The following is a 19,053-nucleotide window of genomic DNA, read 5'->3' on the forward strand; positions in this document are numbered from 1 at the left end:
CTGAAACAATCTCCACAATAAACGTTTACATTCTATAGGAAAACGTGTATTTGTTGATGTAAAAGCTACTTCTTGTAAATTCGGAAATGAGTGATGCAGGAAATCATTTCTGTTGTGATCAGCAAAAGTGCACGGAGGAGCGAGTAAATTAGCGAAATTAATAAATTTTGCCTAATATGAGTAAAAAAGAAAAAGATGCCTTCAAACGGTTTAACTTAAGTAATGCACTGACAATTTTTTCAGTAATTTGCTTTTCTAGCATTGATAATAGTATATCATAAGAATTTCTCTTATCTGATTCTGACGCAGTTTATTCAATTGTACTCCATTTGAAAAAGGGCGGGAGATCAACGATTTCAGACGTAGATCATGTCATGTCTTATCTTGATCATATGTGATTTTCCTCCATCAACATCAAAGCTTATTGAATCATCCAATGATTGCACTTACATAAATCAAGAATCATTTCAGCCCAAAATCACTACCCATTGTGTGACGGAAGATCAGTACCGATATTGATCGATGTGATTTACAATTCACTGATCAACTGATCATGAAAAGATTTTCCGGCAGTGGTCTCGTTTTGATGAGGTTTGAGTCTTTATTTTCTCAGCCCTGTATGCTACACTAAGGAAATATTATTCTTTACCTAAAACAATAATATATCTGTGTACCCCTAGTAGGAATAAAACAGATGATTTAAATGTTTCATCAATTCCAACCAAATACTTTTGTTAATTTATATAATTGATATTAATAAAATAATTCCGATGTTTTTGTAGTTTTAGGGATATTTTTTAATCTAATGACAGCATGTAATAAATCGATTTTTCCCTCATATTTGTATGGCTTCTCATACATATTGAGAATGTATTGAGATGAATTTTATTTATTTTGAATTCGTGACATGTGACATAGGGGGGGGGGGGGGTGGTTGGTCCTGGCTTCTGTGACAATTTGTGACAAAGGGGGGATGGGGAGTCAAAAATCGTCAAAAAAAAGCGTGACGTCTTTTATGGACAGCCCCTATCCACATACATTTGTGTTGTACGCATGTATTTGTGATGTTTTTTTATGCTCAGATCACAGCATGCTGTGCGTTTGGCTGTCAGCTTTCGTTTGTTTACTTGTTTGTGCGGTTGAAATTTTGCGGTTTTCAAAGTGTCGCGTATTGAAAAGGAAGTGATATTTAAGGTTCTGGACACATGGTTAAGTGAGAAGGATATTACTATGCGAAAATTGGCGAAGCGGTTTGGAATGTCAATAAGTGATTTGGCCAAATAAGCAGGAACGAGTGTCGGAATGATCCAGCGTATCAAGAGGCGAAATCACCTGAAGACCTACAAGAAGCAGAAAACCTCGAAACAAAGTGTAGAACAGAAGAAGCGAGCAGCAACAAGGGCCCGGAAATTGTATTCGCATCTTTTACAGTGTCCGGATTCATGCGTTTTGATGGACGATTGGACTTATGTAAAGGAAGACTCAAAAACCCTTCCAGGCCCACAATACTTTACTGTCGTCGTTGGGGAGGATGTGAACGATGCGGACAGGTCGATTCAAGTGGAGAAATTCTTTCGAAAGTTACTGGTATGGCGAGCAATATGTCTCTGTGGTTTGAAGTCAACCATTTTTTACAGTTTATAGTACCTATCAATCGATCTGAGTGTCTCCAGAAGAGATTGCTGCCTTTATATAAAAAGCATAGTACACCTCCACTGTTTTGGCAGGATTTAGCGTCGGCTCACTATGCCAAAACCACTCTCAATTGGCTTACGGAAAAGAGTATAAATTTCGTTGAGAAAAATATCAATCCACCAAATTGCCCTCAGCTTCGACCCATCGTACGTTACAGGACAATGCTGAAGAGGGTCTTCAAGAAGACTGGTAAGGCAGCTGGAAACATGCAGGAGCTCAACAAAATTTGGGCTCAAGCGTCCAAAAAATGCGATGCAACAGTTGTCCGGAACTTGATGAAAGCTATTCGATCAAAAGTTCGAAAATTCGTGAAGGAATAACTTAAATTTCATCCGGTTTTCATTATGCTCAAGTTTAACCTCGTACAATAAAGGATTTATTTTTAGTTTGAATAAAATATCGTTTTTTATCATAATTTGAAAGAAAACTTTGTGGATAGCTTAATTTCGACACACTCCTTATGCATGGAATACATAAGAACGCAGGTTCGAGTCCTGTCTTTGAGCGTATCCTTTTTCGCATAACATCTTTTCTATTAAGTTTTCCATTCATTTGGCTTCTCCAATATATGTTTTCACTCAGTCATTTCAAAAACACAATTATTAGTTATCCAAAGGTTTCCTAATAAAATTGTTAGATCAGAGGACAAGTATATCGGTGAAGAACAATCCAATGTTTCAACTTTCTTTGCGTTTCGCCTTCGGCTCGTCAGTGCTTAAAGCAGTTCAAATTGAACTGCCATTTCTGCCTAGCAGTTCAACTTAAACCGCTAAGCAGACGCAAAGTTTGCACTATTTATGCAACCCTTAAATAATATAACACAGGTGTTATATTATTTCTGACGTCTCAGGCGTAAACGAAGGCCTGAGACGTCAGAAATAATATAACACCTGTGTTAAATTATTTTAGGGTTGCATAAATAGTGCAAACTTTGCGTCTGCTTAGCGGTTTAAGTTGAACTGCTAGGCACGAGACGGCAGTTCAATTTGAACTGCTTAGCGGTTTAAGTTGAACTGCTAGGCACGAGACGGCAGTTCAATTTGAACTGCTTTAAGCACTGACGAGCCGAAGGCGAAACGTAAAGAAAGTTGAAACAAAATATGTGCTTTTTTGCACAAAACATAAAGCCCCTAAATGTTCAATCCAATGTTGTTTTATAAAGCTTGCTTATGCCACAAAGCTATGAAAAGAAGTTGCAATTTTGAAGTCGTCGTGCACTCAACGACGAATTTCGGTGATGTCCAAAATCAGATGATATGCTAGCAAAACATTCATATTTTGTGAGAACTGATTTCAACAAATGACCAATAATGGTTCGTGTTGATTGAACAACGGAAATGTTAGTGCTTCGAGATAAATTGTGATGGGAGATGAATCATGGATCGATGTATACGAGCCAGGCGCGAAAACACAGGGGGTTTAGGGGCTCAACCCCTAAGTGCGAATTTTTATAAAATTTACTGCTAAAATCATCTAGTTAGCAGACCTTGTTAGTCAGTCGATATAGAAATCTACTTCGGGATTACTAGTTCCCAGTTTCCGCTTCCGAAAGCACCGGTAATAGTGAAGCAAAGCTCCAAAAACGGAACTCACTTCGATTTCTCAGCAACAGTTAATTCAAATTAAAGCTCTCATTGTCTTAAAAGACACTGTGTAATTTCATCTGGATCCGACTCCCGGTTCCAAAATTGAATGGCGATGAGTGTCAAAACTTTCAAGCTGTCATACAAAATGATGCAAAACCGATACGCATCGGTACGTGCTGGTACGGAAGTAGAAAACACCACCGCCTAGCACACAGTGTGCTTTGTTCAATTTTGTTTAGCGTGCAGGGTTGCCACATTGAAATCTATCGGGACAGCTCGTCACCTACGGAATTGCTCAATGTTACAGTAGATCTACGGATTGATAAAGATTTCAGATTCGAGAGTCGTCAAACGGTTTTATTTCAGTTTCATTAACATTTTTTCATCTCTATTTCGTTAGTAACTGTGAGGACTTATAGTGCTAATTTAATCGTTGAATCGGTTGCGGAGTTTTTTGAAAAAGACTGTCAAGCTCTTCATAGAAAAGTAATACAAGAATTTTCTTTATTCGTTTGAAATTGATGAAATTTTAAACGTAAACGCTTCAATAGTATTAAGTAGTTTGTATTCGTTATGGAATGAATTAAATGCCCGTTTTCCAAATACCAAACTTCCAGCTTCCAAGAAGTCAATTCAAACTTTTAATCTTCCATGGACCAATCAATTCAGGCTGACAGCTGAATTGCTGTACCATTTGCCGGACATTTGAGTGCTTATCACGGTATGCTTAGCTGGATCCGTCGATGGCAAACAACAGAAGCAGCGATTTTCCGCCCAGTCATCGTGTTGTTTTCCATCCAAATTGTCAGCCAGCTCGCATTGAAATGGAATTATCTTGTTTGCATCAAAGTCTCGACTCGTCAGAACTCGTTGTTTTGAAAACTTTTGATTTAGTTCGTGGAATTTTCGTTCCGATTCATGAATGGTTGTTTTCGGATTTCGATCCCTCATTATCGAACGTGTCACCAGTTGAGTGATAAATTTTCATTTCGTTGCTTAGTCGAGCATTACAAAATGTTTTCGCTAATTGGAATAATCCCCTAAACATGGTTCCGTTTGAGCGTGACGTGATTGGTTTTCGGAATTATGCTAATATACATTAATAGGTTAAATGATGATTCGATCGTCAAAATAACGAACAGAGTTTTTTTTGTTGGGATAAGATGGTGTTTTCCAAGGGTAGGTAATATGAGTATTTTCACATCCACAGTTTTGAGTTTGTTTAGTTTTGTCGTTTTTGTTTTGGAAGCATTCGCAATAAGATTTTTTTGTACTAGTACGAAACGTCGGCGAAAGGGAAATATTCAAAACAATTGAGTTTAGCTTGGAACGAAGTAATTTACAACCGATCGAATGCTAATCTTGTTTGCTACTGGTATGGTTTTGATTGTTTTACTTAATATCATGTTATGATTTTTTTTTCATTTCTGTTTCATGGCAAATCTTCATTTATCACATTTGAGGAGCTTTTTCTTTTTCATGGGAAACAAATCGCTTGTAACTCACATGCATTGGCTTTAATACAGTTTTGCGCTAACTTTTTTTTTGTTTGAACATCTCACACTAGATAGCTTTGCTATCTCCTAATCAACCGATTGGTAGTCACTTTAGCGCACCTCCAGAGTTTAACACTAATTTGGACCTTGTACGTATAAAAAATTAACTATTATATACAACGAGTTTCCAATTCTACAGGTGATAGAAAAAAGTCATTTACTTACACACTAATCGTCTTACCTTTCAGCTATCAACTCAACCACCGAGTCGTGCTAGCCTTACGGGGGTTATGAGCAGAAAAAACAACCCCCACCCGAAAGCTCATCCCTTTCTCGTCTGCTGTGATGGAGATGGATTATCTTATTCGGCTCGGTATGATGAAAAAAGCATTAAAATAATCAACGGTTGTGGCAAACATAGTCTCCATCCGGTGTGGTTGCTGCTGATGTTGTGCCTTATTGTTCATCCGCTGGTTTCGCCGGACGGAACCTTTGCGAGCGAATTTCCACCGGCCGGCATTAAAATATCAAAATTCTAGATTTATGTATGACTATCAGCAGCACGTTCAGGCTGATGATCATGAACCGGAACCGCAACTTGAGCGCCAAACTGCTCAGGGCACTCGCGTGGCACAGCAGATCCTCGGGAAATATCTCCAGGAACGGTAACCGCCGACCGGTTAGCGGATCGGTGCAGGTACTTCGCTTCGCCCGCTGGGTCGTGCGTGAAATAAGGGCACAGAGAAAAGGAAAAAAACATTGTGGAAGAATTATTATCGGTAAATGAATGTGTTTCGGTGAAACCGGGTAGACATTTTAGTTGCACGCAGTTGAGTAAGATCTACGCACACATACAAGCACTCACACATACGCATAGACAGTTAATGGATTAATAGAACCGAGGATTTATTATCCTTCAGTTTTACGTCAGCACAGAGTATTGTTATTTTATACCTCTAAAATACTTTCAGAATATTAGATAATGAAAAATGCTTTCTAAAGGATACAGGATCAAAAACCTTAGTTACGTATCACAAGCATTCCACCAAACCCTAATTTGTTTATCTGAGAATTTTCTAAATAGGTAAACTTATGAAAACTGTTATTTGCAGCAGCAGCACCAGCACAAGCTCACGGACTCTAGCTGCCAGCAAACAATGCTTCGCCCCATTCAGGCACCCCCGAGCAAACAGTAACTTCTGGCCAACATTTAATTAGTCAGACCGACAGAGACCATCCGGTTTTATCCACTCGAGAATGCAACGATGCATTCCACTTCGCGCTGATGATGCCAGTAACTGCAATCCGGCAGCATGCTTTTCTCTTTCTTTCTCCCGCTCACTTTTTCACGCTAACGACATCAGGACAGAACGTTGGCAGATATAATATTTTAGTGCACTGGACCAACGGAAATGGATACAACAATTGTTCTAAGATAATTAGCGCAACTATTTTTCAGCGACGTTGACGTTCTGGCACTGCTGGCTATAAATGTGCCGCCAGTGCAGTGAAGCCATGAAGCACTGTGAATGTTTCAATTATGGCAATCCTTTCGGGAGACTCGAGTGAATGTTTTGTTGTAACAGAAATGTATTGCAAATGCAGCTCAACAATCAAAATTTGAAGATTTTAGTGAGAATCCGAATGTTCTCATTTGTTCAAAAACCGAAACAAAACAATTTTTTTACGAAGAGTTTCTAGCGTTTCCAAAGACATAAAAAATTAGGTCGTCAAATGGTGAGATAACTAAGTACTCACAAGTTCCTATCTCATGCCTCCTCGAGCGTCTATGATGACATTTGCTCAATAGAACGGCGTCGACTGGTTGCTATCGCCTTCTGCGTTAGTAGCAGAATGCGAGGGTGCTAAATGGATTGTAGGTTGAAGCCCATCATTAAGTGCAATATTTATCGCAGGGTTCGAGCGTAGCTCCAATCTTGTATAATATTTTCACTTCTGATCTTCCAAATCTACCCGTTGGTTGTCAGAAATCGTTATTCTGTGACGACACAAGTCTGTTAGCCACAGGTAGAAATCTAAGAGTGATCTGCAGTCGCCTACAAAGAAGTTTAAATATTTTCAGTGATTATCTGTCAAAATGGAAAATTAAACCAAATGCAGCAAAAACGCAATTAATTATCTTTCCTCATAAGCCAAGAGCTTCTTTTCTTAAACCAAACAATAATCACATTCTCAAATTGAATGGCTTGGAATTGACATGGTCTGATCAAGCTAAATACTTAGGTTTAACGTATGACAAAAAACTCACTTTCAAGGATCACATTGAAGGAATCCAGGCAAAGTGTAATAAATATATTAAATGTTTATATCCTCTTATAAACAGAAATTCTAAGCTCTGTCTAAAAAACAAGTTGTTAATTTATAAACAAATTTTCAGACCAGCCATGCTTTATGCGGTACCAATTTGGTCAAGTTGTTGTTCCACCAGGAAGAAAACGCTTCAAAGGATTCAGAATAAAATTCTGAAAATGATTTTGAAGCGTCCTCCCTGGTTTAGTACAAATGAGTTACACAGACTCACAAATATAGAACCATTAGATGTAATGTCACATAATATTATAAGCAAATTCCGACAAAAATCGATGCAATCTTCAATTGAATCGATTCGCTCTCTGTATTAGTTAGTAAGTTAGTATACAAGTTCCTTTTCCCCATTACACAATACAAGTAGGTTTAGAATTTTCCCTACACAAAAATCTCAGAATTGCGGAAGCAAATAATGTCCTCATGGTAATAACCAAATCATATATATATATATATATATATATATATATATATATATATATATATATATATATATATATATATATATATATATATATATATATATATATGTATCTATATATATATATATATATATATATATATATATATATATATATATATATATATATATATATATATATATATATATATATATATAATAGGGCTGAAAAGTCACCACTTGTGGCTGAACACCCAATTTAAATCTTAATAATTTAATTTAAACTCATATTCCAATAAATAGTTATAAAAAAAAAAACAGTGCAATATTTATCATAGTATATCGCAACATGTGGTTCTGTTGTTTGTTGCATTATTTGTTATATATTGAACTTAACTATATTTAATTGTATTATATATTGTTATTATTATTATTATTATTATTATTTTTATTATTATTATTATTGTTATTATTATTATTATTATTATTATTATTATTATTATTATTATTATTAAAAAGAAATATATTTCCTGCAGTACTGCGATGAAAGAAGAGCATAACTTACACTGCGACATCAACTGATATATATTTTACCATAGCATATTATTTCATATATTATCGTCTTATATTATATTTTGTTATGTTATATTATGTTGTATGGTATTATACTGCATTGCATTATATCATATTATATTGTATTATGTTATAGTATATTGTTAGAATTGAATTATGAAATTTTCTTTTAAGAAGTTGAGCTTTTCACTTATATCCTTATAATTCTTCGAAAAATTAATATTTTCGAAATCCCCTACGAAGTATATTAGTTTATGATATGTACTTTAAAAAACTTGTTTTAATCCATCTAGTGGTGTAATGATGCCTTTCTAATATCAATCATACTATCATATATAACACTGTGGTATTCTTTAAAATAATTTTCTTAGATTCTTAAAAGAATAACCGAAACCGGTTTGTTTGACCGTCTACTGATAAAAACTATCAATTGGAAAAGATTTGAGGTCTATTTAGAAAACTTTTTAAGGTTTTCCCCATTTTCAGTGATGGTATACAATTTTTAACCCACTTTACCCTATATTTCCGGATCCGGAAGTCGTTTTCGCTTGAAATTCAGGAATTACGTATGGGATCACAGGACCTTTCATTTGAACCTAAGTTTGTGAAAATCGGTGGCGCCATTTATGAGAAATATATTTTCTTTTTTTGCACATTTTACCCCATAACTCCCAAACCGGAAGTCCATATAATATGAGGGATTTTTTATGGGACCTCAAGACCTTTCATTTGAAGCTAAGTTTGTGAAAATCGTTTCAGCTATCTCTGAGAAAAGTTAGTGCACTTATTTTCACAACAATTCCGGAACCGGGAGTCGGATCCAAATAATATTCAGGAATTTTGTATGCGACAATGAGACCTTTCATTTATAGTGAGTGAGTCACATTATTTTCACATTTTTAGTACATATCACCCTGTAATTCCGGTACCGGAAGTCGGATCCAAATAAATTCAGGAACTTTGTATGGAATCGTGACCATGAATCCTTTCATTAGAGTCTAAGTTTGAGAAAATCGGTTCAGCCATCTACGAGAAAAGTGAGTGACATTATTATTTTCACATTTTTATTGCATTATTTTCACATTTTTTATGCATATCACCCTGTAGTTCCGGAACCGGAAGTCGGATCCAAATAGAATTCTGGAACTTTGTATGGGACCGTAGGGCCCTTCATTTGAATCTAAGTTTGTGAAAATCGATTCTGCCATCTCCGAGAAAAGTGAGTGACATTATTTTCACATATTTTTTGCATATCACCCTGTAATTCCGGAACCGGAAGTCACATCCAAATTTGGTTCAGGAACTTTGTATGGGGCTATGAGACCTTTCATTTAAATCTAAGTTTGTGAAAATCGGTTAAGCCATCTCCGAGAAAAGTGAGTCACACACACAAACATTTGCTCAGTTCGTCGAGCTGAGTCGAATGGTATATGACATTCGGCCCTCCGGGCCTCGGTTCAAAAGTCGGTTTTTGCAGTGATTGTATAGCCTTTCTATATGAGAAAGGCAAAAACTTTGGTTCTTGTTCCTGCTTTAAATTTTAAGACTGGCTATTTGCCCGTTTTGGACCTCCCGAAAAACTAGCCGCAGCAACTTGATCATGAAGAAACTATTTTTTATCGTTAAAGTACACTTGATTAAACACTGAAAAATAAATTTAGATAGCTTTCACTATATTTTCGATAAAACGTATCTGGAATTGTGCTATTTTTTTGACGCACATGGTGACCTTCCCCCTTAAATAGCACCATTCTTCCCCTGTACGTGTGTACAACGGATTAAGAGGACTGATTAACGGTTCGCTATTCCCACCTTTGTCAATAAATTCAGCATCACTGTTGTGGTTCCGATCATCGTCATGAAGGTTCCCTGTCTTGTTTTTCCAAGTGTTAAATTCGTTTTTCACCTTGACAAACGTGCCTTGTGGTACATTGGCAGAGGGAGATGATTTGATAGATAAGAGTATTGTATTGCTGTCAATTTTTGTCTCCGAAGTTCTGGAGTTGTTTTGATCCGGTGTAGTAATAGTTGTTGGTCCTTAGGTTCTAGAACCACCACTTACCTACGTTCTACTGCCTCAAATGCAGATCTCTGTACACACACGCACTCCAGTTGTCTAGCCGGAAAAAACGTATTGGGACAATAAATTACAAATAACTTCTAAAAAAATTCCCTTTCAAACGATAAATTCAAAACGCACGAAAAAAACTCTTATGCGAAGTATTTCACCATCATTAGAAACTGACAAAATACTAAATAGAAATACTCAAAAAAAATCCTCAACTTCGCACAATATAACTTCTTACCTTTAAATCAAATTAAAATGCACACTACAGTTTTTAAGCTTAAATTTTATACAACTGTTCACCAGCAATTCTACCTGTCGAATGACTGAGTACAATGCAATTTCTGACGAAGTTGCCTTAGTGCAATTATTCAAATCTGTGCACTTATTTAAGTTCAACATCGCAGCGAACAAGTTGAAACCGATAGTTTCGACTGTTTGAAATGTATTTAGATGTGTTTCGAAATATTAAAAATGAAAACTGAAAGATAGAATGATTAATTTATGTTTATTTTGTAATTGATATTTCAGTTATCATGACCTTGGTTTTCCTTTCATCCATTATCTTGAACCAATTCAAATGTTTGCATGAACCTCACTTGAATGCTGTTTGAATTGTAAGAGATATTTTGTTTCTGATAAACTGACGGTTGTTAAACTGAGCTTCGGTAGAAAGAGAAACGATTGAAGCACGGGATGATGCCCATTCGGAGAGATTGCGAAGGGTGTGTGTTAGAATGCGAAGTTTACTGCAGTAGAATTCTTGTCAGTGTGTGCACTCATTCGATTTCAATTGCGTTGAATGAAGTTTTACAGCACTGCTCAGAACTACTGGGCTTGGTGGTGGCTGTATTAGTTGAAATTCCCCTGCCACCAGATGTAAATGTTTTCTTCTTCAGTTTATCCAAGGTTCTCCGTAATCATCAGATTTCTCGCAATAATCGCTGATTGTCGTAGGCAACCAGTTATTTTCCCGGATATCATGAGTTCAAATGCTTGCGCATTGCACGAGCACCATTCAGGATTCCGAAAAATATAATCAAACACATTTTGCCATACTGTGCCATGCCAATCCAAAATAAATTGTCCTCAACGTCGCCAGGAAGCTAAAAATCCGTCACATGCACTGCATTGCGCTCCATGGAGAATTGAATGTACTCTATATGTGTAAGTATTCGTTTTGTTCAATTGAACCCCTCGCACCTTCTCCAGATCGAGATTTGCTCCTTAAGCTAGACTTCTTGACCAACATTTTGAAATTTATACTAACTTGTTAACAAGCTGATATTTTGCACTGAAAATTTACTTACTCTATTTTGCTCGGTACATTCAGTCGTATGTCAAAAGATTTAATTTTTTGTATCGATAGTCAAAACCGACTCCGTTTGAAATTCATAAGGTAACCTTGAATGCGGTGACCACTTTGTTTTTTTTATCAAACGAGAAATAACAGTAACTCTTATATTTTCGTTTAGGTTGCAATGAAATCGATTTAATTTTATTGCTATGGAATGATTCTACGACTTTAATACAGTAATTTTTATATACATTTATTTTCATGAACAATCGAGCTTGCAGCTATTCTAGAAGTACAATATCCAAGAATGTGTTTTTTTCTTGTTTAATCAACAATTACGAGGACATGGAATAAACTCTTCCAATTTAATATTTCAAATTTAAGTTTGAAACTAAACTAAGCTTGAATTTATAGTCAATTTTTTTTAATCAGCAAGTGAAATTACTCACATCAATTACCACCAAAAACGAAAGGATCTCACACGCATCACAAAATCTGACAACCTAAAGTTATACTGTCAATTTGTTCACACTTTTTTCATACCATCATTCCATTCTATTCGTCGAGAAAATTAAAATAAAATAAAATAAAAAAAAACAGTACCAGCTTTCCCGTCATGCGTCATAAACAGCTTATAATGGGACTACTCATTTAGCATTCCATTGAGAAAAATTTTCGTTTCCATTTTCAAATACATTCCATGTCACATTTGTGCCCGAAAGTGACATGCGTGGCACACAATGCTACGAGAAGGAGCACGAGCATCCGGTCGAAGGAGCAGACCTCGTCTGACATTTAATAATTTTATGAAACCTTTTGGTGGAAAATGTCTTTCCCTTCCTACTGCACGACCGTTTTTTTGCGACGAAGGACGAAGAAAGTTCGGTCGTGGTGGCACCTAATGAGAATGGCGATTATCGGTTTATATGAATACTTTGACATCTTCCTTATTGGGTATCTTTCCTTGTGATGCGTACTGATTCTCGAACGGGTCGTTCAACAGGCTTGGGAAGGAAAATCGGGTGTTTGACGGAAGAGAGCGGTAAACAGTTTCGATTTTCGCAGAAGATTCCCGAAAAAAAGGAAATGACCTTTCTAAGGGTCCCAGTCCCAGTGTGGGTTGGCGAAAAGGAATTATTTTCCGAGACATTGTTGGATTGAACATACCCGCCCAAGCGACCTCTTCATTAGATTTTACGAGTAGGAACCGCACCCCATTGGTAAGGAATTATTTTACGAGCATTTTAATTGTTTCCCTTTAGAGCCCAAATGTCAGCATCTGTTGGTGATGGTGGTGAAACTCGCTGTTCTAGCAGTGCGATCGATTTCGCCTCGTTCGTCGGTGCGGAAAGTCTAGTCGTAAAAATGATTTTCTTACGATGTGGTTAACCTTCTGAGATTTATGGAGCCGCTGTTGACTGGAGAGTTTACGAGTCTGAAAAGCGATGTTTATGCTGCTTGCAGTACAACAAGTACTTTGATAGGGTTGACTTTTGACACTTCGGAAAAGTTGCGGTACACTCGCGGTATTGGTCTTACTGACTAATGACGGCAAAATACGGAAGGGATTTGCAGCAGCTTTGCTGTTGGTGGAATTGTCGTTGTTCTCGTTTCGTCGTTTCGGTATAATTGCCCCAAAACCAAAAGACTACTCACACAGACTTAAGACCCAGACCAGCGATACAAGTGAAGCTTTAACCATTCTGAGAAGAGTTCCTAGCTTGTATGGAAAAACTCCGAGTATAACGTAGTTGTTTCCAATTTCTGTCGAATCATTCTAAATATAATGCAGACAATTCTTTGTGTCCCTGTAAATCTTTTACCGGTGTTGTTTTGCGTCGAGGACGTAAGCTTTTATTTTCCTTCTTGCAGAAATTAACAGCAAAAAGATGCCAAAATCAGGATGCTTCAAATCTGCATGCATTTTCAGTATGGCAAACCATTTGTTTTCAACCCGGTGCCTGTCATTGGTAGAAAAACTGTGTCGAAAAAATACAAAGGTAATAGAAATGGTGGAAAAACCTACATTCGAACGGAGTCTCAGAGACTCATAATACCGTTCGACTCAGCTCGACGAGATCGGAAAATGTCTGTTTGTGTATACTTTTCTCATTGTGTGGCCACATTTCAAAGACATTTTACCGCTCAATTTTCCAGGAGATGGTCGAACCGATTTAAACAAACTTAGACTCGTTTAAAATCCACTATTAAATTGTGGATCAAGTTCGAAGCTCAAAAGGCAGGCACATCTGGTTCCGGATATATAGTGGTATAAGTGATGTAAGCGACAAAACGCGTTGTTTTTTACCGTCCATTTTTCTCGGAGTTGGCTACTGCAACAAGATTAGATTCATTCGTAGAATACTAAAGACTGTCCCAGAAAGCATAAACGCACTTTGATTTCGCTGTAAGTAAATCACAAGTGTTGGATAATCAAACTTTATTCGATATACTGATAATATTAGACTACAACAACAGAATATTATTCTCAACATTTACTACTTAGCCATTGTAGACTAGCGGGCGCACCTTCTTGCGAACGTTCCTTATTAAATTCCGTACAGACTTCTTGGCGACAAGTTTTGACACTTTTTTCCAATCTTTTTCGAACTGTTGAATGGTTTCGACTGCCGAGACATGTTTTCTAAGATGTGCCTTCTACCGTTCTACCGTTGATTTCGAGTAGTGGCAAGAAGCAAGATCTTGCCAGAAGACAACAGGATCCTTGTGGCTTCGAATCATGGGTAGAAGTCGTTTTTGTAAACATTCCTTGATGTATATTTCGCTGTTCATTGAAGCAGTGGTGATGAAGTGTTTCGAAATCTTACCGCAGCTACAAATTGCTTGCCAGACCATAGCTTTCTTACCAAATTTTTCGACTTCATACGATGTCTCGGACTGGTTTAACACTTGCCCTTCTCGCACCGTATAATATTGTGGTCCAGGCAAGGATTTGTAATCGAGTTTCCCGTAAGTTTCGGCGTTCATGGTTATGCAGTTCAAATTTCCAGCAATAATCCTATGGTACAGCTTTCGAACCCTCGGCCTGATCGATGCTTCTTGTTTCGGACTACGTTTTGGACTTTTTTGGCCACATCCCGAACTGAAACCTCTTTCTTTTGCTCGAGCGCCTTCAGTATACGTTTATCCAACTGAGGGTTAGCAGTACCTTTTTTTCGACCCATTTACGGTTTATCTTTAAAGGTGTTATCCTCACCGAACTTCCTTATTGCATTTCGCACGGCTTTTTCACTTACTCCTTCCATTTATGCTATCGTTCTTAGTGACATTCCGCGTTCTGTGCTCCATTTGTACACAATTTTTCTACGTTGTTCTGATGATAGTCCACGTATTTCGAAACAAACTAATGAAAACGAATAAACAACTGCACAAGTGGTTAGAGAAGAGTGTAAACAACAGGACGCAACCATAAAAATTGACAGATTCTGAACCATTGCGAAATGGCAGCGGTTTTTGGTTGCGTCTATACTTTCTAAGACAGTCTTTACAGCGCTCAAAACTCCTTCTACTGGAATAGGGGGGAAAGTCGCTAACATAATAATGTCGATATCTCCGTTAAAAATGGACGGATTTTAACAATCTATGGCTTGTTGGATAGGTATTGCCGTGTAGAATAAAAGTCTGAAAACATATTCTGTTTTCGAGGTCAATTGTGACAGATATTGTCAAAAAACTGAAAATTTAGACATAAAACTTTGTATAACTCAAAAAGTAAACATCCTTTCTCAAAACCATTCAATAGCGTTCTGGGTGACGAAAAAACCTTTCATGTGCGACTAATTTGATCAAATCCAGCCATCTCTGAGGTCTCGACCTCTTTGTTGACAACACACATACAGACACACACATACACACGCGGACATTTGCTCAGTTCGTCGAGCTGAATCGGTTGGTATATATAAAAAAGTAAAAAAAGTAAAAAAGTGTAAAAAGGTAAAAAGGTAAAAAGGTAAAAAGGTAAAAAGGTAAAAAGGTAAAAAGGTAAAAAGGTAAAAAGGTAAAAAGGTAAAAAGGTAAAAAGGTAAAAAGGTAAAAAGGTAAAAAGGTAAAAAGGTAAAAAGGTAAAAAGGTAAAAAGGTAAAAAGGTAAAAAGGTAAAAAGGTAAAAAGGTAAAAAGGTAAAAAGGTAAAAAGGTAAAAAGGTAAAAAGGTAAAAAGGTAAAAAGGTAAAAAGGTAAAAAGGTAAAAAGGTGAGAAGGTAAAAAGGTAAAAAGGTAAAAAGGTAAAAAGGTAAAAAGGTAAAAAGGTAAAAAGGTAAAAAGGTAAAAAGGTAAAAAGGTAAAAAGGTAAAAAGGTAAAAAGGTAAAAAGGTAAAATGGTAAAAAGGTAAAAAGGTAAAAAGGTAAAAAGGTAAAAAGGTAAAAAGTAAAAAAATGTAAAAAGGTAAAAAGGTAAAAAGGTAAAAAGGTAAAAAGGTAAAAAGGTAAAAAGGTAAAAAGGTAAAAAGGTAAAAAGGTAAAAAGGTAAAAAGGTAAAAAGGTAAAAAGGTAAAAAGGTAAAAAGGTAAAAAGGTAAAAAGGTAAAAAGGTAAAAAGGTAAAAAGGTAAAAAGGTAAAAAGGTAAAAAGGTAAAAAGGTAAAAAGGTAAAAAGGTAAAAAGGTAAAAAGGTAAAAAGGTAAAAAGGTAAAAAGGTAAAAAGGTAAAAAGGTAAAAAGGTAAAAAGGTAAAAAGGTAAAAAGGTAAAAAGGTAAAAAGGTAAAAAGGTAAAAAGGTAAAAAGGTAAAAAGGTAAAAAGGTAAAAAGGTAAAAAGGTAAAAAGGTAAAAAGGTAAAAAGGTAAAAAGGTAAAAAGGTAAAAAGGTAAAAAGGTAAAAAGGTAAAAAGGTAAAAAGGTAAAAAGGTAAAAAGGTAAAAAGGTAAAAAGGTAAAAAGGTAAAAAGGTAAAAAGGTAAAAAGGTAAAAAGGTAAAAAGGTAAAAAGGTAAAAAGGTAAAAAGGTAAAAAGGTAAAAAGGTAAAAAGGTAAAAAGGTAAAAAGGTAAAAAGGTAAAAAGGTAAAAAGGTAAAAAGGTAAAAAGGTAAAAAGGTAAAAAGGTAAAAAGGTAAAAAGGTAAAAAGGTAAAAAGGTAAAAAGGTAAAAAGGTAAAAAGGTAAAAAGGTAAAAAGGTAAAAAGGTAAAAAGGTAAAAAGGTAAAAAGGTAAAAAGGTAAAAAGGTAAAAAGGTAAAAAGGTAAAAAGGTAAAAAGGTAAAAAGGTAAAAAGGTAAAAAGGTAAAAAGGTAAAAAGGTAAAAAGGTAAAAAGGTAAAAAGGTAAAAAGGTAAAAAGGTAAAAAGGTAAAAAGGTAAAATGGTAAAAAGGTAAAAAGGTAAAAAGGTAAAAAGGTAAAAAGGTAAAAAGGTAAAAAGGTAAAAAGGTAAAAAGGTAAAAAGGTAAAAAGGTAAAACGGTAAAAAGGTAAAAAGGTAAAAAGGTAAAAAGGTAAAAAGGTAAAAAGGTAAAAAGGTAAAAACGTAAAAAGATAAAAAGGTAAAAAGGTAAAAAGATAATCTCATAGAACTCAGTCGAATTACACGCGGATACGACCCCCGGTTCCGAAATTACAGGTTTATAGGTATAACAACTTGAATTTCATGAGCGTGTTTCGAAACATGGAAGAGTGGGTTAGTCGGTTAGGTCACTTATACCATCATATCTCCGGCACCGGAAGGGACAGCCTAAATCTTTGAACTTGATGAATGACTCGATAGTATCTCTCAAAATGGATTAATAGCAGCTTTCTAACAAGTCTAGGTTTGTTGAAATCGGTACACCCGTCTCAGAGAAAACTAAGCGATAAAAAACAATGGGTTTTATCGTTTATGTCATTTATACTATTACATCTCCGGAACGAGAAGTGACAGCCATTTGATCTTCAAACTCTATCTAAATTTCAATTGAAGCTTTTAAACCTGGACTTGCCATCTCTACGAAAATTCATTCATTCGATCGTTTTAAAACAATACATTTTGTCATCCACTTATACCATTATATCTCCGGAACCAGAAGGGACTGTTCGATCAAAATTTTTTTGGCCGGTTCCGTCAAAAAAGGTGTTTTTGAACGACTTTTGCACTGAAAAATCCGTGTCTGATTTTAATACCGTTAATGTTTTTATTTAGATTTTGAATTTTAAAATACCTAAACTATGTTGCTCTGATCTGATTTTTGCATTCAGTCGTATATTTGAAGCTAACTTGTCTGAATAATGTATGCAAAGAGCGTTCGTCAATAATTTTTAATTGTGATATGAGCTAGCATATTTCGCAAGTTTCTCAATTAATTTTACATTCCCTTTGATTGATGTCCCAATATGAGTAACCGAATAGATGAAAATTTGTGATTCCAAGGCGTTTCGATCGAAAACCATCAAACAAGAATGTGTGCAAATCGGTCTAACTTTTTATAAACATACCAAATCTATGTCCAAATTCTATGTCAAGTTCAATTCATACAAAACAAAGTGAAAATATGCACCCAAGTGCATAGCCTTTTTGTTGACTTTATCTATTATGTTTTACTCTGTCTCCTTTGGCACACCCGCTAGTTTGTCTCACACTGCATCTCGCAGACTGTCTTTCGAATATTCTTGACGTTACGCTAGACAATGGCTCTATACTGTTCTATTGCGTGGAACTCTGTGGTGTTCGGAAGTTTAATACCTTTGGTCATGATGATCTTATAATCTTCCTTCCGTAATGGTTTGATACCAAATATAGTCAAAATAAACTGGACCCATTGTGTTACTTGTAGAAAAATAACTGACGTTGCCGTCTGGCACTTACATTTCTCGATTACAGGACCTGGTTGACTTTTCCGCTCCCACTTGCCCTATGATATGAGTGTCTCGAAAACTGTCCAAATCTGCATTGAAGCTGGTGTTTTTACATTCGGTACCACTCAATCCAATCAGCAATTTCCATATGAATCTCTATATTCTTCAAGCTTTGGAGTAACCACCTTCTTGTAAGTCGACATTTTGTCTCGTTCTTCGCCACGATGCACCACATTTTTGACGTATTTGCGGCCTTCGGTTTCCGATTTCTACCCAATCCAGTTTTCCTGACTGTTAGTAAGCGCTATCAGAACATTTATGTTGCATTGGTGAAAGTTGATTTAGTCTCACTGAACAATTTTGCTTGACGTGCCAGTAGTTCGGATTTTCGCAATGCTCGAGCATGGATGCATGGCTCGTTTCCCTACTATCGCTTACTACCCCCTTACCGGTAGTAAACTGTAAGTTTCATGAGCATGTTGGTCACAGACTAATTATTACTCTGCAACTATAGCCTTGTGAAAGGCAGCTTAGAGGTCAATCAGGTTCAAAGGATAATCTTAAACCTACTCTATCCCTCAAATTCATTATCTTCTTCCGAAAACAACCAAGCGCCAAAAAAACTATGCTCAAAACCATAAATGAATTGTTTGCACCTCTTTATCCTATTACAGCGCCGTGTACGCAATTAATGGGTAGAGACTCTGAGGTACGAGATCTTCAAACGTTCCATTACTATGTCGAATGGAACTAAAACTTTTAAATTAAATTTATGAAATGATTCGCTCGAGAACCTCAAGATGGTCCTTTCTGCTTGCACCCTGCTGTTAGCTCATATGACTGAAATT

At 36.1% G+C, this 19,053-nt stretch overlaps 1 protein-coding gene across 2 annotated transcripts in view; it reads right to left on the minus strand.

The window, feature by feature from the left end:
• LOC131429857 (chaoptin) overlaps positions 1–19,053 on the minus strand; it is a 646,073-nt gene that overhangs the window by 156,825 nt on the left and 470,195 nt on the right. Inside the window, exon 6 of one of the 2 annotated variants that reach the window (XR_009229463.1) lies at positions 5,019–5,491. Coding sequence is in view for 1 of the 2 variants with exons in the window: in XM_058594269.1 (XP_058450252.1) it covers positions 5,297–5,491 (195 nt within the window). In the remaining variant the exon portion in view is untranslated. Of the gene's footprint in view, positions 1–2,609; positions 5,492–19,053 lie in introns of those variants that run through there. The other variant, XM_058594269.1, reaches the window with a different exon arrangement.

The sequence above is a fragment of the Malaya genurostris genome, chromosome 2, assembly GCF_030247185.1.
Source record: "Malaya genurostris strain Urasoe2022 chromosome 2, Malgen_1.1, whole genome shotgun sequence".
In the NCBI taxonomy this organism is placed as follows: domain Eukaryota; kingdom Metazoa; phylum Arthropoda; class Insecta; order Diptera; family Culicidae; genus Malaya; species Malaya genurostris.